Source organism: Peromyscus leucopus, chromosome 4 (genome assembly GCF_004664715.2).
Source record: "Peromyscus leucopus breed LL Stock chromosome 4, UCI_PerLeu_2.1, whole genome shotgun sequence".
NCBI lineage: Eukaryota > Metazoa > Chordata > Mammalia > Rodentia > Cricetidae > Peromyscus > Peromyscus leucopus.
Window position 1 is genome coordinate 10,309,062 of NC_051066.1, and position 20,243 is coordinate 10,329,304.

Genomic DNA, 20,243 nt, shown 5'->3' on the forward strand with positions numbered 1-20,243 from the left:
AAAAAAACAAATGAAAAACAGAAACCCTCTGTCTCAATACTTCCCACAAAAATAAATATAATAAAGAAAATAGGGGGGCTAGAGAGATGGCTCAGCGGTTGAGAGCACTGGCTTCTCTTCCAGAGGAGCCGGGTTCAATTCCCAGCACCCACATGGCACCTCACAACTGTCTATAATTCCAGTTCCAAGGGATCCAACACCCTCACACACAGATGTACCAATGCAAATAAATAAATCATTTGTAAAAAAAAAAAAAAAGAAAATAGTACTTGGATCATGCTGGCACTCAATGTATAATACGGAAAAAATTAATAAATGTACACACAAATACTAAATTTTCCACAGTAATTATCTCCAGGAAATAAGTGGTTTAAAAAAAAAAATACAAGTAAGCCGGGCGATGGTGGCGCATGCCTTTAATCCCAGTACTCGGGAGGCAGAGGCAGGTGGATCTCTGTGAGTTCAAGGCCAGCCTGGGCTACCAAGTGAGTTCCAGGAAAGGCGCAAAGCTACACAGAGAAACCCTGTCTCGAAAAACCAAAAAAAAAAAAAAAAAAAAAAATACAAGTAAACCAGGAGTGGTGGCACACATCTTTAATCCCAGCACTCGGGAGACAGAGGCAGGCAGATACTTGTGAATTCCAGGACAACCTGGGCCCTGTCTGGAAAAACCAAAAACAAACAAAAAAGGAACAAGTGTACTATTGAGTTGGCTCAGTGGTTACGAGTACTTGTTCTTGCAAAAGGCCCAGATTTGATTCCCAGCACCCACATAGAAATTCATCACACACACATACACACACACACACACACACACACACACACACACAAATAATATTTTGAAAAGACATGTGAAAAATCAACTTTGCAATCATAAGTTTTTCCTCAGTAAGCTTCTTTTATTTGTATAGTAATTTTTAAAAGCACAAATACTTGGATTTTATCATTCTTGCTGTTTTTACCAAGTATCAAGACAGTAATGTTGAGGCCATCAGCAATATTTTCCCTGCATGCTGTGGCCTTTCGGGAGGTTCAGAGCCTGTACACCTGAGAACTGCGCAGCTCCTGCTCCCTCTTCCCCATCCTCACAAACAAAGCTCCCACAGCAGTTCTGCCCCAAGGCGGCTGTGCGCTTGTGCTCATGGTCTATCTATACAACTGTACCACTGCTCTCAACAAATCCAAAGTCAACAACAAATGGCAACAACCAAAACAACACACTCATTGGGGAAGAGAAATGTTTTGAAAATGATCTTTTCTCTGAGATTATGAGGCCACCTTTCTGCATAAAAGATGTTAGTAAACATAAACTTTATTAAATTTCAGAACCACGGTATAAGGCTATTTAGATTGTCCCAAAACAACTACTGAGTCCTAACTCAGGTATTCATTTATTTCCAGGTGACAAGTCTCATGGGGGAAAATACAAAACAAAAAAGGTGGACTGGACCATGTCAGCACTGTCTTCCACAGCTGATTCACAGTGAGTACATTTTCTTTTGTTATCATCTACGTTTTCGGATGTGAGGGGCGCAGACATTTTTTCAACTACTTAAGAAAAAATTGCCCAAACTGGACATCTATTTCCAAATCATGCCTCCTTACGTTTTCCTCAGCTTTGGGAATATGTAGTGTAGAGCATATGGTGGTGGTGGGGTATCTTTACATTCTAAAGCTGTCTTACATGTTTTGTGTTTTTATCAAATCAGATCCAGCCTCTCAAGCAGGGAAAGCCTGTGGTACTGCAAAGTGACCCTTACTTAGGTTTTCCTGTCTATGAAACTCTTGCCCATACACTCAGAAGCACAACTATGAACAAAGAGGACATTTGCAGAGATGCTCACTTTCTTTTGAGACAAGGTCTCACCGTGTACCCTTGGCAGGCCTCACATGAGAACCTGCACAGCCTGCTGAGTGCTAGGACTGCAGGCATGCACAATCATGCCTGGCCACAATTTTTCTTATGAAACTTCAAATAACATTTCTCTTTTCTCTGTCATTTCCTAATTTTCCCTTCAATTCAAAACAGAATCATTCTCTCAAAAACAAAATTAGGCCCTCCAACATCACCAACAGAAACACTCACCATAGAAATGACCGTGGGAGGGAGCTGTTTGGGGTCTCCTACTAGGATAAGTTTGTTGCAGCGGTGGATAAGTGGAGAAAGTGTCTCGACTTCACAAGACTGCCCAGCCTTGGTAAGAAAGTACAGAAGGAGAAATAGCCTTAAGTTCTAATACTCATCAAAGTACAAATTCCTCCCTTACTATAGCTAAACCTTTTTTAAAATTATGCAGGACCTCATATATGTTGGGCAAGTGCTTTACTACTGAGTTATATCCCAGCCCCCTCTCCACCAGGTATCAAAAATAAGCATTAAAAAAAAAAAGTTTGAAGTATATTATACTTATATGAAAATGTCTTTATGAAAGATATTGTACCATGTACAATGAAGATCTAGCAATGAAAATATATACATATAAAAGATTTCATTATAAAACAAATTATCTAAACACAATTTTTAAACGATCTAACCAGTATTTTGAACTTAACCACCACAGACACCTTAACTGTAGAGTCAGCTACCAACAAGAAGGCTGTGTACATCCTAAGTGCCTGCTGCATTCCTCCTGAGCTGAAGCCTGGGAGCTCCAACAGAGCCGTTTTACAACCTCATCTCTGAAATTCAGATATTACTTGAGGCCTAACTGTCTTTTTCCCATCTTTCTAACTCAATAACATTACCTTCAATTATTTCATCATTTCCACTTTTCCTGTTTTTCATTTTCTCACACCTAACTGACATATATCTACAACAGGGTATGGGAACTCCTAGACTGATTCTCTACACCTAATGATCCAGTTCTTCTGTCGTCTGACTTCCATTCTAGCCTGCAACAGTAGGTATACAATCAATGTTCAGTGAATGGACAAGAAGAAATAAAAGATGTCAGCTAAAACTGCAGCAGCCAAAGCTGTCCGAAATGATAACTATTTCAAAAGTTAGCAGGGAAGCTGCATCAGCTCAACAGGATAGTGCTGGGACAACCCTGCATGGGGGACTGCCATCCTCACTTCGTAGCAGGCCGGCAGCATGTTTCACTTAGGAGAACACATGCACAGCAGCTAAGAGCAGAGGAAGTAGAGGTTTCTAACTTGCAAGGCTGGCGGTTCACTCTCCAGAAGCACAGGGAAAGAGTAGTGACTGATTAGTAAAAACCTGCTCTTTATCCACGCTTCAGCCCTCACAATTCACCCACAACTCTTCCTCCCGGTACTGGTCACACTGAAGACGTGAGCGAGCGCCCACTGACCTCATCAACAATGACACAACTAAAGGGGACGCCCCCCTGCCCTCGGAAAGCAGACTCAAGCAGGAAACCGCCACTTGTGCTCAACGTGCAGCAGATGACGTGAGACTCCAAGATGATGGTGTTCTGGGTTTTCTGTGGGCGTCCCTGGACCTAGGACAACAAAAGACAACGTTGTTTAGTTATATACAAATCCTGTGAGTCCCATTTTTACTATTAAATATCTACCTTTTTGTTCACGTGACATAAAAATATTCAATAAAAAAGGGGAGGCTGCGGATCTCGAAAACAGGAGGAATCCCTCTGTATAAATCCATTGTGGACTTTAAGGCAATGCATGTTGAGTTTTAGGAGAGGTGGCAATCTGGATCCAGTACTAAAGCATTGTCAGGTTCTCTTAGCCATCACCATAGTGAGTGTCCCCCCCAAACACGGTTAATCTAATGGCCCACAGAAGGCATGTGATGAGAATATCAGAGTTCACAATAGCCATGAACAAATACTAATTTAGAGATGTAGCGCGAATCTTAAAAGTTCTTATTAATAAAAATAAACCTGGAGCCAGGTATTGGAGTGAATGCTGGAAGATCAGAGAAGCAGAACAAGCCACAGTCACCTCACCTTGCCAATTCCTCAGCTGATCCTGTTTCCTCAGGCTGGAAGCCTCTGAGTTCTCATCCAGAATGAATCTCAGCTGAATGGCTGCTAAAAGCCTAAAAGCTTAACCAGGCTATAGCTCCTTGTCCTCACGCCTTATATACCTTTCTGCTTTCCTCCATCACTTCCTGGGATTAAAGGTGTAAGTCACCATGCCTGACTGTTTCCAATGTGGCCTTGAACTCACCGAGATCCAGGCAGATCTCTGCCTCTGGAATGCTAGGATTTAAGGCGTGTGCTACCACTACCTAGCCTCTATATTTAATATTGTGGCTGTTCTGTTCTCTGACCCCCAAATAAGTTTATTAGGGTGCACAATATTTTGGGGAACACACCACCACCACATTGAGATCATTTATTTACACTGTTAATGAAAATATACATTAAATTCAACTGTGTTTATCTCTGGTCAAAAACACACAAACCATGTCATTATTAAACTGTCCAGTTAAAGCCACTGATTTCTTTAAAGCTTCATTCTGATCATCCAGACGCAAATCTGGCTCAGTCTACCTTCAATCAGTCTAATAAGAATCTGATAGCCAGTAGTAGTGGCACAGGCCTTTAGTCCCAGCACTTGGGAAACAGAGGCAGGTGGGTCTCTGTGAGTTCGAGGTCAGTCTGGTTTACAAAGCAAGTTCCAGGACAACCAGGGCTACACAGAAAAACCCATCTCAAAAAAAAAAAACCAAAACAGAACAAAAAACCACACCTGATATTTTTACACCCAAAGATAACCAGGGAGAAGCTATGCAGCTATTCTTTGTACCTGGATTTAAATCTGTAAGGTTCATCCATCTCAGAAATTGGCTAGAAAAAAAATGTATCTGCATTAAAAATGTACAATCTTTGCCATTATTCCCTAAAATAACAGTGTAAAAATTATGTATATAAAATTTGCATGATGGGCTGGAGAGATGGCTCAGCAGTTAAGAGCACTGACTGCTCTTCCAGAGGACCTGGGTTCAATTCCCAGCACCCGCACGGCAGCTCACAACTGTCTGTTCCAGGGAATTTGACACCCTTACAGACACACATGCAGGCAAAACACCAATGCACATAAAATAAAAGTATTATATAAAAATTTGCATGGCATCAGATATTCTAAGGAGACAATTTAAAGCATAAAGGCCAACATACATAGGTTACATACTAAGACATCCTTAGACTGTAGGTGGGTGTCAGAGAACTAAGGACCAAATGTACATGATACAAGATTCAAATGCAAGCACAAAAAGCTTATTCTCTAAGCCAAGATTAGGAAGGGGAAGGGGATGTGTGTGTGTGTTTTTATGCCAAATCATATCCCACTGACACTCAACTTCTATTTATAACGGAGCACATGCTAGTCCACAGCTGCTACCTTCTTACTTAACTTACAGATGTGGTTCATTCCTATTCTTTCTTTCTCAGTATCTACAAACTTAGTCTCTTGAACTACTCTTGATAGCAATTATCTATTTGCAGTTGGTGAAAAAAGAAACTGACCATACCTAAGAGAAAAACACCAACGTTTCCACTTTTGCAGGTTCCATTTTCATGTTAAATAGTTTTTAAAACAAACCTCATGCCTTTAATCCCAGCATTCGGGAGGCAGAGGCAGGCGGATCTTGAGGCCAGCCTGGTTTACACAGGGAGTTCCAGGACAGCCAGGGCTACACAGAGAAAATCTGCCTCAAAAAACAAAAACAAAAACGAAAAAAACAAAAAACAAATCCAAACAAAGCTCAGTCCTTATGTTCTCTGAACTGTTATCGTAAAGAAAGTAAGACGCTACAGGTAAACTACTTACCTCTTTAATTTTTGAAGCAAGCTCTTGCCTTTCTTTTGAAACTTGGGCAATATATCCATCTAATTCTTGCCTCTGAAAACAAATTTGAACATTACTATGAAAACTGAGCACTTTCGAAAGCTATCAGACACTTCACACCTTAGGAGAGTGGAAAACATCTTATACATGACTTGCTCCAACAGTGTGCTCTCTTCCCTACCAGTCAAGTCATAATCCTGCTCTGTACAGTTAGGGGACAGAGTTCTGTCTCCTGTGCTCCACGTCTGCAGTCTGCCTAGCACCTCAAACCCCGGAGCATCATTCCTCCATTCATGTCAAAGGCGCTTCACACACAATTCAATAATCCTGCCACATGATGAGCACATGATGCAGGCATGGGAAATCATGACACCCTTCCCCTAAATAAAACCAGGGATTAGATCTTCTTGGCCACCAGAGACTAATCAAAGTGTATCATTGGAATAGAGGCATGGTATTTTAAGCTGGGTGGTGGCGCCCAGAAATACTGGCACTTGTCCTCTCATGGAAAAGAAATGGCTGACATACAGAGCAAAGGAGACAATCAAAAGGTGACAAAATGCTAACAGCTAAGGCTCTTGATCCAACCACACTGAGGCTAAATCACTCTTGACTTTGAATATGAGCCAGCAAATTCTTTTTCCTCAACCTAATTAGAAATGTTGGCTATTTTTATTTTTATTATATGTATGGTTGTTTTGCTTGCATGTATGTCTATACCACATGCATGCCAAGAGTCTGAGAAAACCAAAAGAGGGCATCAGATTGTCTAGAACTGGAAATATAGTTGGTTGTGAGCTGCCATGTGGGTGCTAGGAATCAAAATTGGGTCTCCTGGAAGGGCAGCCAGTGCTCTTAAGCATTGAGCCATTATTCTAGCTCCTAAAACGGTTTAACTCACCAACTGAAAAGTGCCTAATAAGTACAATAAGCCATCTACTTTTGTAAATAAATCTTTACTGCAACACACCACATGTTTGTTTACTCTGATCTGATGAGGCTTTAGAGCCACAATCAAGCTGAGAAGCTGTCACATACTGTGTGGTCTAGAAAACATGGTATTTACTTCACAAAAGAGCTTGCTAACCCTGACATTAGGCACACTACTTCAGCATAATTCATGGTCTCACACCATATCTCATACCCATTGACTAGCTCATGTCTAAGCCACTTCTGCAAGGTCCGAGTGAGGAAGTATCCATACCTGCATCTCCCGCCCACCTCGACACAGAGCTCGCTGGCGAGAAAGCTCATCGAGTTGACCATCTAGAAACTCTTTTCTTCTATGCATTTCTTGAATATGAGAAGGCAAGTCTTTTTCTATTATAAATTTTAAAATCACATGTTAATTTTAACAAAATCACATATATGCACAAATACAATGAGAAGGAAAACTCATTCACAAAGCTAGACTAGTTCTGGCCCCTCCTCATTACTTTGTCATATAAAACGTAGCAGAACACCAATGAACAGGCCAGCACTTACTCATTCTGTGGTTGACTTGGCTGTCCAAACTGAATTTTAGGACCTCTGTATTAATAGACTTTTCTGGGCCCAGTCGTACTAAATTTATATCTCCACAATTTCCTGTTGATAAAAAGACACAAAATTTAGCCAGGCAGTGGTGGTGCACACTTTTAATCCCAGTACTTGGAAGGAAGAGGCAAATGGATCTCTGAGTTCAAAGTCAGCCTGTTCTACAGAGAGTTCCAGGACAGCCAGGACTACACAGAAAAGACACAAAAGTAATAAGGACATTACTAGTAAAACCCATCTCCATATTAATCAGAGAAGGGTAGCACAAACTCTAACTGCATGCCAGGAGCTATACTAGAGACTTCTCACACATTCTTTGATAATAACACTGTAAGGCAAGTACTTACCACTTCAGTCAATACAAGCTAGGAAGGTCACGTGGAGAGTGCATGCAGAACTCACACTATTATGCTGACGTTTCTCAATTATTCTCTATACATTGTTCCATGAAGAACATATGAGGAATGCATAATCAATTCAGATGCTAGGACTAAAGGCATGTACCACCACAACTAATACAAAGTTTTCTTAACTATTTATTACTATGTATTTTAATTCAAATAGAATCTTACTTGGTAATCTCCCCTGACCCTCGACTTGCCCCAAACACTCAGAATTAAGATATCTGTTTTGAGACAAGGTCTTGTATGTAGTCCTGGCAGGCCTGGAACTCAATCTGTAGACCAGATTGGTCTGGAACTTCTAGCAATTCTCCCACCTGTTTCTCCCAAGTCTGGGTTATAGTTATGTGTACCACACTTAGTACAAATTTTCAACAACAAATATATGGTGAAGGAATGGCATATTAATACAGTTACCTTTAATACCAGGTTTTTAAAAATCCTAGTTCAGTTCTCTCTATAAATGTGAGGCCACCTTCTCTAGCCAACATCTACTTCAAGGTTTCAAAATAGCCAGAGTCACTGGGTATCCACCAGAAAAATGGAAAAGATTATCTGGAACTCATACTAAATATCCAGAAATGTTCTACACATTAAAATGGACATCATTCACACTCCAGAATGGACTAGTAAAAATATGAGAGGAATTCCTAAAAGCCAAAAGCAGATAAGAATTGAAAACCATCCTAGGAAGCACGGAGCTCCCGTAGGTTCCCTGGGTGCTGAAGCAGGGTGATGGAAGAGGTGTTGCAGATGGCTAGACATTTACTTTGCTCTTTAAATTATCATCATTAAAGTATAATTTACAGTCAGTAAAATGTAGGCTTAAAGAACCTTTATTTCAGCCAAATGAATGGAAACACATGAACTATGAACCAAAGGCTGAGGGGCCCCCAGCTGGATCAGGCCCTCTGAATAGGTGAGACAGTTGACTGGCTTGATCAGTTTGGGAGGCAACTAGGCAGTGTGACCAAGTCCTGTGCTCATTGCATGAGTTGGCTGTTTGAAACCTGGAGCTTATGCAGGGACACTTAGCTCAGGCTGGGAGGAAGGGACTGGACCTGACTGGACTGAGTCTACCAGGTTGATCGCAGTCCTCGGGGGAGGATTTGCCTGGAGGAGGTGGGAGGGGGGAGAATAGGGGAACCCGTGGCTGATATGTAGAACTGAATGGTATTGTAAAATAAAATAAATAAAGTTAAAAAAAAAAAGAGGGAAAAAAAAAGAAAGAAAGATGTTGCAGAAAAAAAAAAAGAAGAACCTTTATTTCGCCGGGCGGTGGTGGTGCACACCTTTTAATCCCAGCATTCATGAGGCAGACACAGTTGGATTTATGTGAGTTTGAGGCCAGCCTGATCTAAAGAGTGAGTTCCAGGACAGCCAGAACTACACAGAGAAATTCTGTCTCAAAAAAGAAAAAAACAAACAAACCTAAAACCCCTTATTTCTAGCTGGGCAGTGGTGGCACATGCCTTTAATTCCAGCACTCAGGAGGCAGAGGCAGTTGGATCTCTTGAGATTAAGGCCAGCCTGTTCTACAGAGTGAGTTCCAGGACAGCCAGGGCTATACAGAGAAACTGTCAAGAAAACAAAACAAAACAAAAAACCCACACACAAAAAATGTAATGAATAATTGTACCTAAGAACCTAAAATTAAAGTAGAATTTTCCTCTTTGGAAAATATGAATTAGCAAAACTTACTCAAAACTACTGAGAAGCTGAGTGAACCTGACTCTTGAAAACATTTAACAATTGATGAAAATTTGTTCATTGTCAAAAAGAACAAAATAAATCAACACAATAATTAATCAAAACAAGTAACAAACTGTATAAAATAATCTTGTCTTATGACAAAAAAAGAATTATTGGCTGTTCTCATTTATGAGCACTAACTTCAAAGTCCTAAAAATAACACATTAGCAATCAAGCACTCTGTCACAGAATAATGACATTCACAAGTTGATACCATTATGACTGACCAAAGACACAGGGAGGAAAAAAAGTCTGTATCATTTCAACAGAGATAAAAGAAAAGCAGAAAATTTACAGTTTGTTATCCACTGACAAAATTGTAGGCTGTTAGTTTATTCCTACCTTTCCCACAGCGGCTCACCTGGACTTGAACATATTTCAGTCCAGGCGTCCACTGTGGGGAGATGAGCTTCCCGTGTGCGGCTACAGTGCTATCCAAACTGTGGCTTAAGAGCCAGTCAGTGGACTGCAGGGTCAGCTTAGGGTTACCAGAATTGGTGGTACTTCAAAGAGTTAGAACAGGATAGAAGGATGGCATCTACCCTCACAACCGCACAACAAATATGTGGGAAAAAAAAAAGTTTGGCTGTAAACTTATAATGTAGTAAGTTTTAGAGGAAACGAACCCTCTGTTAGGTACACCCATGCTAAGAAAGGTAGAATATGTTGGGCTGGAGAGATGGCTCAGCCATTAAAGGCTAGGCTCACAACCAAAAATATAAGAAAGGTAGAATATGTCATCTCTCAGAATACAGACATGCCCCATGTAATTTGCAGTGAAAGGGAAATAAACAGAGATGATAGATACTATAGCATCTAGGAACTCTCCTCAAAAGAGAGCTCAAGTATTCCCTTTGTCTTTCACCTCTCCTCATTCTTGGGGATGGGATACTGTAGACACAGCAGCTGTCCCTCACCAACAGTACACCAAGGAGTGGAAGTCACAGTAAAGCACCAGGACAAAAGAAATCGGTTCTCCAAAGCCTCTGCACAGCAGAGACTAGTGCCCATACTAATCGGCCCCTAAGCCTTTTGAAATAGAAGCAAATGTCTATCATGCTTAAGCTAGTGCTTGGGGAATTTCTGTTACTTCCAACTGACTCTGATCTTAACTGATAAAAGACACTGTCAGATATTCTCAAGGAAAATAAAGATGAAAAGAAAAATAACAAAAACAAGAGCGTATCATACCCAAAGGATTCTTCTTGTCTTTACATTTTTCTTTGAATTCAAGGATAATTTTTTTCATAAGTTCATCAACAGCTGCATTGGAAGGTGCACACACAAGGACTCGGTTTTGCTTGATTTTGGCATTGAAGTTTTCATCTGAACGGCCCTTCCTCTGGTTCTACAATTTGTCACACAGCAGACAAACAACAATGAGCTTTATTCTTGGGATTCAAATCTTTTTCTTCTGCTTTCAAGAATGCTTGCAAGTTCTCCCAATGGTTAAAGTGTCTATTCCTCCCACAATATGAAAGCTACTGTGGCATGTGGTGCAGGGCCACACTGCACAGCACGAGTACACACAAGACACTGGGCTTCAATCCCAGTACCAGAGAACAAAAAAAAAGCAAGCAAGGCAGTGGTTGCACACCCTTTTGTCCCAGAACTCGGCGGCAGAGGCAGGAGGATCTCTAGGAGTTCAAAAGATCCTGGTCTACAGAGTGAGTTCTAAGACAGTCAGGGATGTTACACAGAGAAACTGTCTCAAAAAGCAAACAAACAAAGAGACTTCTCTGGTACAAAGTATCACAGCTGTTTGGATGCTCTAAGCCTCAAAATTACATTCAAGAGGTTACATAGAGGGCTCAGCAGTAAAGAGCACTCACTGGCTGCTCTTCCAGAGGTCTCAGGTTCAGTTCCTGGCATCTACATCATGGCTCACAACTGTCTACAGTTCCAGTTCCAGGGGAATCTGATATCTTCTTTTGGTTCCCTTAAACACTGCATGCATGCTGTATACAGACATACATGTGGGCAAAACACCCATACAGACAAAATTTAAAACAGTAGCAATAATAAATTTTTTTAAAATACACAAGTAAAGGGAAAAGGCACTTTAATACCCACATGTCTCTTATTCAGGTCAAGCCAAGTCCAGGCTAACAGTATCACACCTACCTCTGTCAATAAGCGGTACAAGAGACCAACAATGGTTTTTGATTTTCCTGTTCCAGGTGGACCATGAATCAAACAGATTTTGGCAACGGATGGTGAGTGTTTCACCATGGCATATGCAGTTTCTATGGCTTTCTTCTGGTCTTCATTGAAGTCTTTTAAGTAGGCAATCTACAGAGAAGATGTGTATCATGAGTTCTTTCTGTGATGACACATGGGAGAAGGAAGGAACAGCATTTGTTCAACCTTCTTCCAGCCTATGTCAAACAAAGTAAGTGTCTAAGTGACTGACCTAAGGACCACTTTCACAACTACAGAAAACCTTATCGGTTACTAATTACTAATTAGCATCTACAAGCTTCGGCCCACCCACTTATAATTGTGGTTTTATTTGTGCTTCTTACAAATATGACAATAAATTTTCTTAAATAAGCTTTTCTTTAATTATTCTGATTTTTTTTATTTAGTCAATTCTCTGCTTAGACAGTGAAGGACTCTAAGAATATTTCTTTCCAAATACAATGTCACACAGTGTGAAAGAGTTTTCATAGCCAGACCTAGTCTAAACTTCAGTTTTACTTTCAATTTGGACAGCCATATTCCTAATCTCTCTGACTCATTAAACTAAGACTCCTTCAAGGTACAAAACGATTGGGTAATGAACATGAAAGCCTAAGCATACAATGAGGGTTTAGAAATATTGGTTTCCCTTTACATTTCTTTGCTAGTTTTCTGAACTATATGTACATTTTTTTACAGTGAAAACTACAGGTTCATCCCTTCATTTACAACAATCCCACAGTTCTCCACCAACTATTCAAATGTAAAACACACGCCACAAAACCAGTGAACAACTCCCGACCAGTGAACACTCAGCGAACACTGAAGCAGATGCTGAAGAACAGTTGAATGGTGCTTGTTTGTTTTTCAACACAGGGTTTCTTGTGTAGCCCTGGCTGTCCTAGAACTCAATCTGTAGACCAGGCTGGCCTCAGAGATCCACCTGCCTCTGCCTCTGTCTCCTGAGTGCTGAGGTTAAAGGTGTGCACCGCTGCCACCACCGCTGCCGCCACCACCACCACCAGGCAGAATGGTGCTCTTTCGACACCCTCTCTTTAATGTCTTACACTCACCCTGACATAAGCTAACCCTACTTGTACACCTTGAAAAACTGAAGGGAACTAAACACCACTGTGCACAAGCACACAGGACCATTCAGCAGCTCAAACTATCCTGATAAAAAGTTCTCTTACTTTCCCTGGCTTCATTCAAATCAGCACTCACAATTCTTTCAGATGTTGTAGTTAATAGGTCTTTTGTACAGAAGTCCATGGGGTTTGGATTTAGAACAGCTCTGGCCAACTGGTTCCGACTGTTCAACAGAGACATAGCTTTCAATTTCCTCTGTGTAGTTACCAGAGAACTGATTACAATACATTTCGTAAGTTCATTTAGGCTGGCTGGCAAGTTATCTTGTGTCTGGATGCACAAGGAACACTCAGCTTTTCCACTGCGCACTATAAGCAAAGAGGAGAGAAGCAATGCATCAGTGTAATGCTAACCAACTGAAAAGGTCAGTCACCAGTGTTTACTTGGATTTTACATGATGTACTTAAGTAAGTCACTTATAGTTCTAATTGTAAAATTCTCGTTTTTGTTCACAGTTCAGGAGTTGGTCTTGGGTTTTGTGGAGTGAGTTTTACACTTCAATGGCTGGTAGAGAACTGTGTGTGGGATTGTTGCAAATGAGATGAACCTGTGGTTTTCACTGTTTAAAAAACAAAAACAAAAACAATATGCCTGTCCTCCAGAGAAAAATGCCTAATAACTATGTCAGACAGTAGTGTTTATAGAGAAGCAGAGACGGGATGAGAAAGGAATGGGGGGCGCAGAAGTAGACAAGCTGGTCAGTGTCTTCCTGACAGGATGACACTGAACAGGGATGTGACGTAAGGAAGGACGCTTTGCCCTTTGGAGGAAAAGAACTAGAAGCAAAGGCTCACCAGCACAGAGACCAGGAGGTATAAGTGTGCCCGGAGTAGTTCAGATACACACAGTGAGGCAGAGCACTACAGCTAGAAGGGAAAGTAGGGAGACGTGTCTTACAAGATCCTGAGAACAAAATGGGATGTATTTTTGTAGAGTTCTGAGTAGTACAGCAATGACTCAGAACGTTATTCAGTTAGGTAAAAGCCATATGGTGTCTCTGTATAGGTAACAGGCTCTGCCTTATACATTAAAAAAAAAAAAATCACTTCCCAGATGGGTGAGGTGGCGCACACCCTTAATCCCAGCCCTCGGGAGACAAAGGCAGGAGCAGCTCTGAGTTCAAGGCCAGCCTGGTCTACAAAGAGAGTTCCAGGGCAGCTAGGGCTACACAAAGAAAAGCTTTAGTTAAAAAACTAAAACAAACAAACAAATTCTTCCTACTGCAAAAAAACAAGAAGAAAGTGCTAGACACTGGGTGTGGTAGCACACACCTTTGATCCCAGCACTTGGGAGGCAGGGGCAGGCAGGCTTCTGAGTTCCAGGACAAGCAGGGGCTACACAGAGAAACCCACCTCAAAAACGAAACAAAAAGAATAAAGTGTTATAGGAAAAGTGATAGACATGACAGCTGGATGTAGGATGCAAGGAACATAAACAATCAGTCAAATCTGCAATGAATTTGATTTGGTTGTGAAAGATACAAAGAACCAGAAAGGAATACAAAGGTTTGAATTATAGCTTTTCAAAAATGGGGGTCCAACAGTTTTGAACTAAAAGGATTTCAGTAAAGGAGATAATTGTAAATTTGATGATTATAAATTTGGCAAATGTTAAGCATTTTCAAGAGCCAAAAGCAAAAATTAAGTCACATATCACTGCTGTAAATCTTCCACACATCCTGTACACAAAGACTCTAGCTAAGCCAGGAAATGGTGGCACACACCTATAATTCCAGCACTCAGGAGGCAGAGGCAGGTGGATCTGAGTTCAAGGCCAGTCTGGTCTACAGAGTGAGTTCCAGGAGAGCCAGGGTTACACAGAGAAACCCTATCTAGAAAAAACAAACAAGAATCAAGCTAAACTTGGCACATCGGTTAGAATGCAGCATGGTGGTACAGTCTCAAGAGGATCAACGCTACTTTGAAAGCATGATGCAGTAAGGTTGCAGAATCAGGAAATCATCTTCTCTTCATGTAACAATAGTGTTTTAACTGTCAAAAGGCAGACTCACAAAGAATGTGGACTTCACAGTAAACCAAAACTAGGTTTTGAACCATGCATGGTGATGCAACCTATAGCAGCAGCTTCTTAGGAGGCTGAGGCAGGAGGATTACTTGAATCCAAGACCTCAAAAACAGCTGGAACATACAGAGGCCTACTTTAAAAAAAAAAAAAGAGCTTCAATTCTGGATTGCAATCTTAGCTACATAATACTTTTGAACCATGGCTTCTCTTATTAACAATGAATAATTGTGACCACCTTTGGAGAACACTACAAATGTGGAAAAAATGAAGACACATTGCTTGGCAGAAGTTCTTTTTTTTTTTTTTGGTCGGAGCTGAGGACCGAACCCAGGGTCTTCCACTGAGCTAAATCCCCAACCCTGATAGAAGTTCTTAAAGGGAAGAAATCTCTACAATGCAATGGACGAAGTGATGAACAGTAACTTCCAAGCTCAAGCTGCTTATAATAAATTGTTTGTTCTAATTAGTCACAAAACTAAGGTTGGAATGTGACTTATTAAACAGATAACTTGAAAGTGATATGTAAAAACGACAGATGTAAGAATGCATCAGAAGAGGACATTAAAACAAAGCTTGAGGCTGAAGAGATGGCTCAGAAGTTAGGAACATATACTGCTCTTCAGAGAACTTGAGTTGGGTTTTTCAGCACCCATGCCGGGTAGCTCATGTAACTGCCTGTAACTCCAGCAAAGGTGATCAAGTCTGGCCTCAGCAGTCACCTGCATTCATGTGCACATACTTACATACACATAATTTTAAAAAAAGTTTTTAAATAGTAAGCAGTAAACTCAGAATCTTAAGTAGAAAAAGAGAACAATTCTAAATGACAAGTGATCAACCTGGCATATAACAAAAACAGGACTAAGGAAGCACAATGTACAGAAAATGAGACCATCACCTTGATGACACATTAACTTACTGACTGAAGTACGACGAAACTTATGAACATAACCACAGTAATAGCCATTTCGATCTTGCATGCCATTCCTGTCCATATCCTTCTTCTCTCTATTTAGTCTCGTAGGAACCAAAAACACCAGATCATTTTCCTTTGGATGAAGCTGTTTAGCTAGTTCAGATTCCTCCAGGTAAACTATGAAACAAAAATCAGCATTTATATAACTCTTAACAGATTTCAAGATCAACTTATAAGAAATTAAACCTTTATACTAAGTTCCAAAGTATAAAGTCCTGATGGATTCTGTATATCTACTGAAAGGGTGATGTAAGCCAATCAAAATTTAAAATACTGATTGCAGTATCTTAACAGTAGCAGCTATGAATGCCTAAAGATGACCTGCACAAGAGCAAGGCAATTCAAAGCTCCAGCACTGGAAGCAGAGAGCCTCCAAAGACCCCACCACTAGCTGAGGAGTTACCGGAAGCTGATAGCTGCGAAGGGAGGAAGAATCCCTTTTCTTTAGGAGGATGGACACTGGTAAGATTCCACAGACCCCAGTGGACGATCCCACAGCCAGGCACAAAAAGGTACCACCAACTGGGGTCAGCAGGCTTTAAAAAAAAAAAAAAATCAACTGTGTGGTGGTGGGGCATGCCTTTAACTTCAATCAAAGACAGGCAGCACTGAGTTTAAGGCAGGCTCATCTGTAGAGTTCCATGACAGCCAGGGGCTACAAAGACAAACCCTGTCTAGAAAAAAAAAAAAGAAAGAAAATTAAAAATTATAAAGAGTCAGGTGGTAGTGGCAGTGCATGCCTTTAATCCCAACATTTAGGAGACAGAAGCAGGCAGATCCCTGAGTGTGAGGCCAGCCTGGTCTACAGAGTGAGTTCCAGGACAGTCAGGATTGTTACATAGAAAAACCTTGTCTCAAGAAACAAAAAAAATATATATATCATATAGGGGGTGGGGAGGTAAATCAGTCAGTAAAGTGCTTGTCTCACAACCACTAAGGACCTGAGTTTGATCCTAGACCCCACATAAAAAGGCTGGGCACATAGTGGCTGGAGCAATATCTCAGTTGTTAGGATAGTTGCTCTTCCATAGGACCTGGATTCAACTCCCAACATTCACATGACAGCTAACAACTCTGTAACTACAGTCCCAGGGGTCTAACAACCTCTTCTGGTTTCCAGGGGCATTATATGTAAGTGGGGCACAGACATACATGCAGGCAAAACATCCATCCATCCATCCATCTCCACACACACACACACACACACACACACACACACACACACACACACACACACACACACAAACACGCTGGGAATACTGGTACACACTTGTAATAATACAGTGTGGTAAGCTGGAGACAGAACTACCTCTGGCTCACTGGCCAGCCAGTCTAGCCCAGAATAATGAGAAATCCTATCTCAAAACTTAAAGTGGAAAATCTTACTGAGTTTGACATCCAAGATTGTTCTCTGGCCACCATAGGCATGTGTACACATACACACATACCATACAAGTAAAGGTAAGTAGCAGCTGCCTAGGTCTGCATCTCACCATATTTCCTCCCAAAATAATTTAGGATAGCATTTCTCAATAGTACCAGAAGTGACTTTTTATATCCTCCTATTTCCTACTCCAGTTCTAACAACCAAAAACTTGTCTCTGTTTCACCAAAGGACCTCTGGGAAGCAATCCCATGGTTTGTTAAGAATCACTAACATGGGCTGAACAGCTGGCTCAGTGGTTAAGAGCACTGGCTGCTCTTCCAGAGGACTATGTTTCAAAACACACACACACACACACACACACACACACACACACACACACACACACACACACACGAAAGAACGAACAAGAGGAAAATACTGAAATAAACCTAGCCATATTTGGAGTTGTGAAAACTGTCGTGAACAAGAAAATTCTTCAAATGTGTGTTAGAAGTATAACTCAGTAGTAGAACGCTAAGGCTCTGGGTTCTTTTTTTTTTTTTTTTTTTTCCCTAAAGGGCCTTGGGTTCTAATCCCAGACCGCAAAACAAAGGGAGGAGGAAAAAAAAAAAAAAAAAAAAAAAAAACAGGGAAGAAAGGGCTCCTAGACACATTGTTGATTACAGATGGAAAACAGTGACTTCACATAAGATATGCAGCAACCAAGGAATCAGAATCAATCTCCACCAAGAAAAGCCATTCTTCTGCTCTATTTTTACCAAAAACACAAAACCTCAAGTCTAAGGTAGCATCTGGGAAACAAAGGTGGTGTTCTACAAACTAACGGGGCACTATTTTTTAGGCATCAAAGACACACAGTGAAGACAGGCTAAGGAACTATTCTAGAAAGCTGAGGGTTCAAGACAGCACAACTACAGATGTTTGGACTCTAGATCCCAGGACAGAAAACAGATTTTAGTAGGACAACTGCTATGATATAAACGAGGTCTCATCCTCAGTATTACAGCAATACTAATCCCTAGTTTCATCACTGTCCACGTATGCAACATGTTAACATGTGAAAAGGTTTATTGAAAACTGTATGTGGACCCTACTGTAAGTTTTACATCTCTTTAAACTCCAAAGTTATTTGAAAATAAGTTCTTCCAACTAAAATGCCAAGGTTCATCACCTTACGCCCCTCTACTACCCCTCCTCCCCTGAGAGTCATCTCCTAACAGAATCAATATACTCCTATGTGTGCTCTACTCACAATACACAGGAGTTCAAGAACTGCTAAGCCAGTTCTACCATAAATGTACTAGGATCTCGGTGAATTATATTGTATATTTGGTGCAGAAGTCACTTATTTCTATTGTATTTTACTTTATTATTTTATTGTTCCTCTTTGCTGATTTAATAGTACAAGTCAGGTGTGCTGCCATGTAGTAGCATGTACCTTAAATTTCAGCACTCAGGAGGCTGAGGCAAGCATATCTTTGTGAATGTGAGGACAGCCTGGCTGATATAGTAAGACCCTGTCTCAAAAAAACCGAAACCAAAAATTATGTGTATATGAAATGTTCACTTTTTAGATGTTCATGTATCTGTGTATCATGTACATATGCACTAAAATGCCTGCTTAAGTGAACTTCTGAGCAGTTCTTTTTATCTCAAATGATGTTTCTGCCTTAATGTCTCATCATAACAGAGCTAAATGGGATGAATTTACATGGCTATCTTCATCTGATTACTGGCTGCTGTGCAGCCTCTCTGCTGGGAGCTATAAGTGCTTGTCCCACTGGGCTACCTTACCAGTCCCTGGCATCTCTTCTCAAGTAGAAATTTCCAATGATCACATCATATATTCCAGGTTGTATATGAACTTACTCATAAACTCCCAGTATTTTTTATAGTCGGCTGGAAATTTTCGTAAATGCAAATAATAGAAATTCTCTTTATTTGGAGAGTTGAACCATTCCTGTGCCACCTACACAAAGCAAAAAAGCAAACTAAGAAATAAAGAACACACTGAAAGCCACTACACACAGCAAAGTGTCCCAAACTGAGCTACAGGGAAAGTAGAACAGAACCCCAAGTGAAAGGCCAAAAATCAGTTTGTGTGGTTTAATAGAATTGTTCAAAACTGTGACCTGTTCAATTCAGCCGCCACTAGCCACATTTGGTTGTATTTGTTAACAGACCGTCTAAAGGCTAAGAACACTATTTCTCAGCTTTTCATGTTCAGCAGTCACCTGTGGCCCCGATACTGTTCACTGCAGAAGCATCAGCTGCTGCTAGATCTTGCTGCTAGCATCTACTTCACAATGAGACCAATTTGACCTACATTTTTCTCAATCTCTGGGAATTTGCACAAGCATTCTTCCTGTCAGTTTCTTTTTTTTTTTCTTTCTTTTTTTTTTTCCAAGACAGGGTTTCTCTGTGTAGCTTTGTGCCTTTCCTGGAACTTGCTTTGTAGACCAGGCTGGCCTTGAACTCACAGAGATCCTCCTGCCTCTGCGTCCTGAGCGCTGGGATTAAAGGCGTGCGCCACCACCGCCACCCAGCCTGTCAGTTTCTCTATGTCACATCTACTGGTCTTCCAAAGCCTCAAACTCAGAAGTAAGTATCAGAAATCTTTGGTGATCCTAAGCCCAAATTTACAAAAGAAGCTGCTAGTGTAAAAAGGCTATTTTACACTTTCAAATAAAAAAAAAAAAAAAATGGGATCTTAGGAAGGGTTTTATTTTATAGTAACGTTTTGACTGAAGTAGCTAAATCTGCAACTGGCCTTCAATTCCTCTCATGTAACTGTTCATCAGTGACTCCTGGTGCTGAACTGTTTCTGCACAAAGTTAATTAAGCAGTCCCTCTTCAAAGGAGTGACAGCCCCACCTTCACACTATCTTTTGGCTAGAAACATGCAGCAGGGGCTTTCATGACATGTGCCACTCCAGCCCAGGAATGAGGGGAGGTGGTGTACTCAAGAGGCTCTTCCCTGATCCTGGGAGAGTAAACATTACAACCTAACCAGGTTAAGGCTCAAATGAGAATCATCTTTTCAACTTCCACTAGTAAG

At 40.8% G+C, this 20,243-nt stretch overlaps 1 protein-coding gene across 6 annotated transcripts in view; it reads right to left on the reverse strand.

The window, feature by feature from the left end:
• Setx (senataxin) overlaps positions 1 to 20,243 on the reverse strand; it is a 54,624-nt gene that overhangs the window by 13,738 nt on the left and 20,643 nt on the right. For 4 of the 6 annotated variants that reach the window (XM_028883317.2, XM_028883315.2, XM_028883316.2 and 1 more), the window contains exons 11-20: positions 19,055 to 19,154; positions 15,742 to 15,915; positions 12,873 to 13,105; positions 11,592 to 11,759; positions 10,659 to 10,815; positions 7,264 to 7,365; positions 6,983 to 7,098; positions 5,761 to 5,832; positions 3,315 to 3,464; positions 2,087 to 2,194 (exon numbers count right to left, since the gene is read on the reverse strand). In XM_028883317.2, the coding sequence (XP_028739150.1) occupies positions 2,087 to 2,194; positions 3,315 to 3,464; positions 5,761 to 5,832; positions 6,983 to 7,098; positions 7,264 to 7,365; positions 10,659 to 10,815; positions 11,592 to 11,759; positions 12,873 to 13,105; positions 15,742 to 15,915; positions 19,055 to 19,154 (1,380 nt within the window). Of the gene's footprint in view, positions 1 to 2,086; positions 2,195 to 3,314; positions 3,465 to 5,760; positions 5,833 to 6,982; positions 7,099 to 7,263; positions 7,366 to 10,658; positions 10,816 to 11,591; positions 11,760 to 12,872; positions 13,106 to 15,741; positions 15,916 to 16,201; positions 16,479 to 18,979; positions 19,008 to 19,054; positions 19,155 to 20,243 lie in introns of those variants that run through there. The other 2 variants (XM_037204622.1, XM_037204621.1) reach the window with 2 other exon arrangements.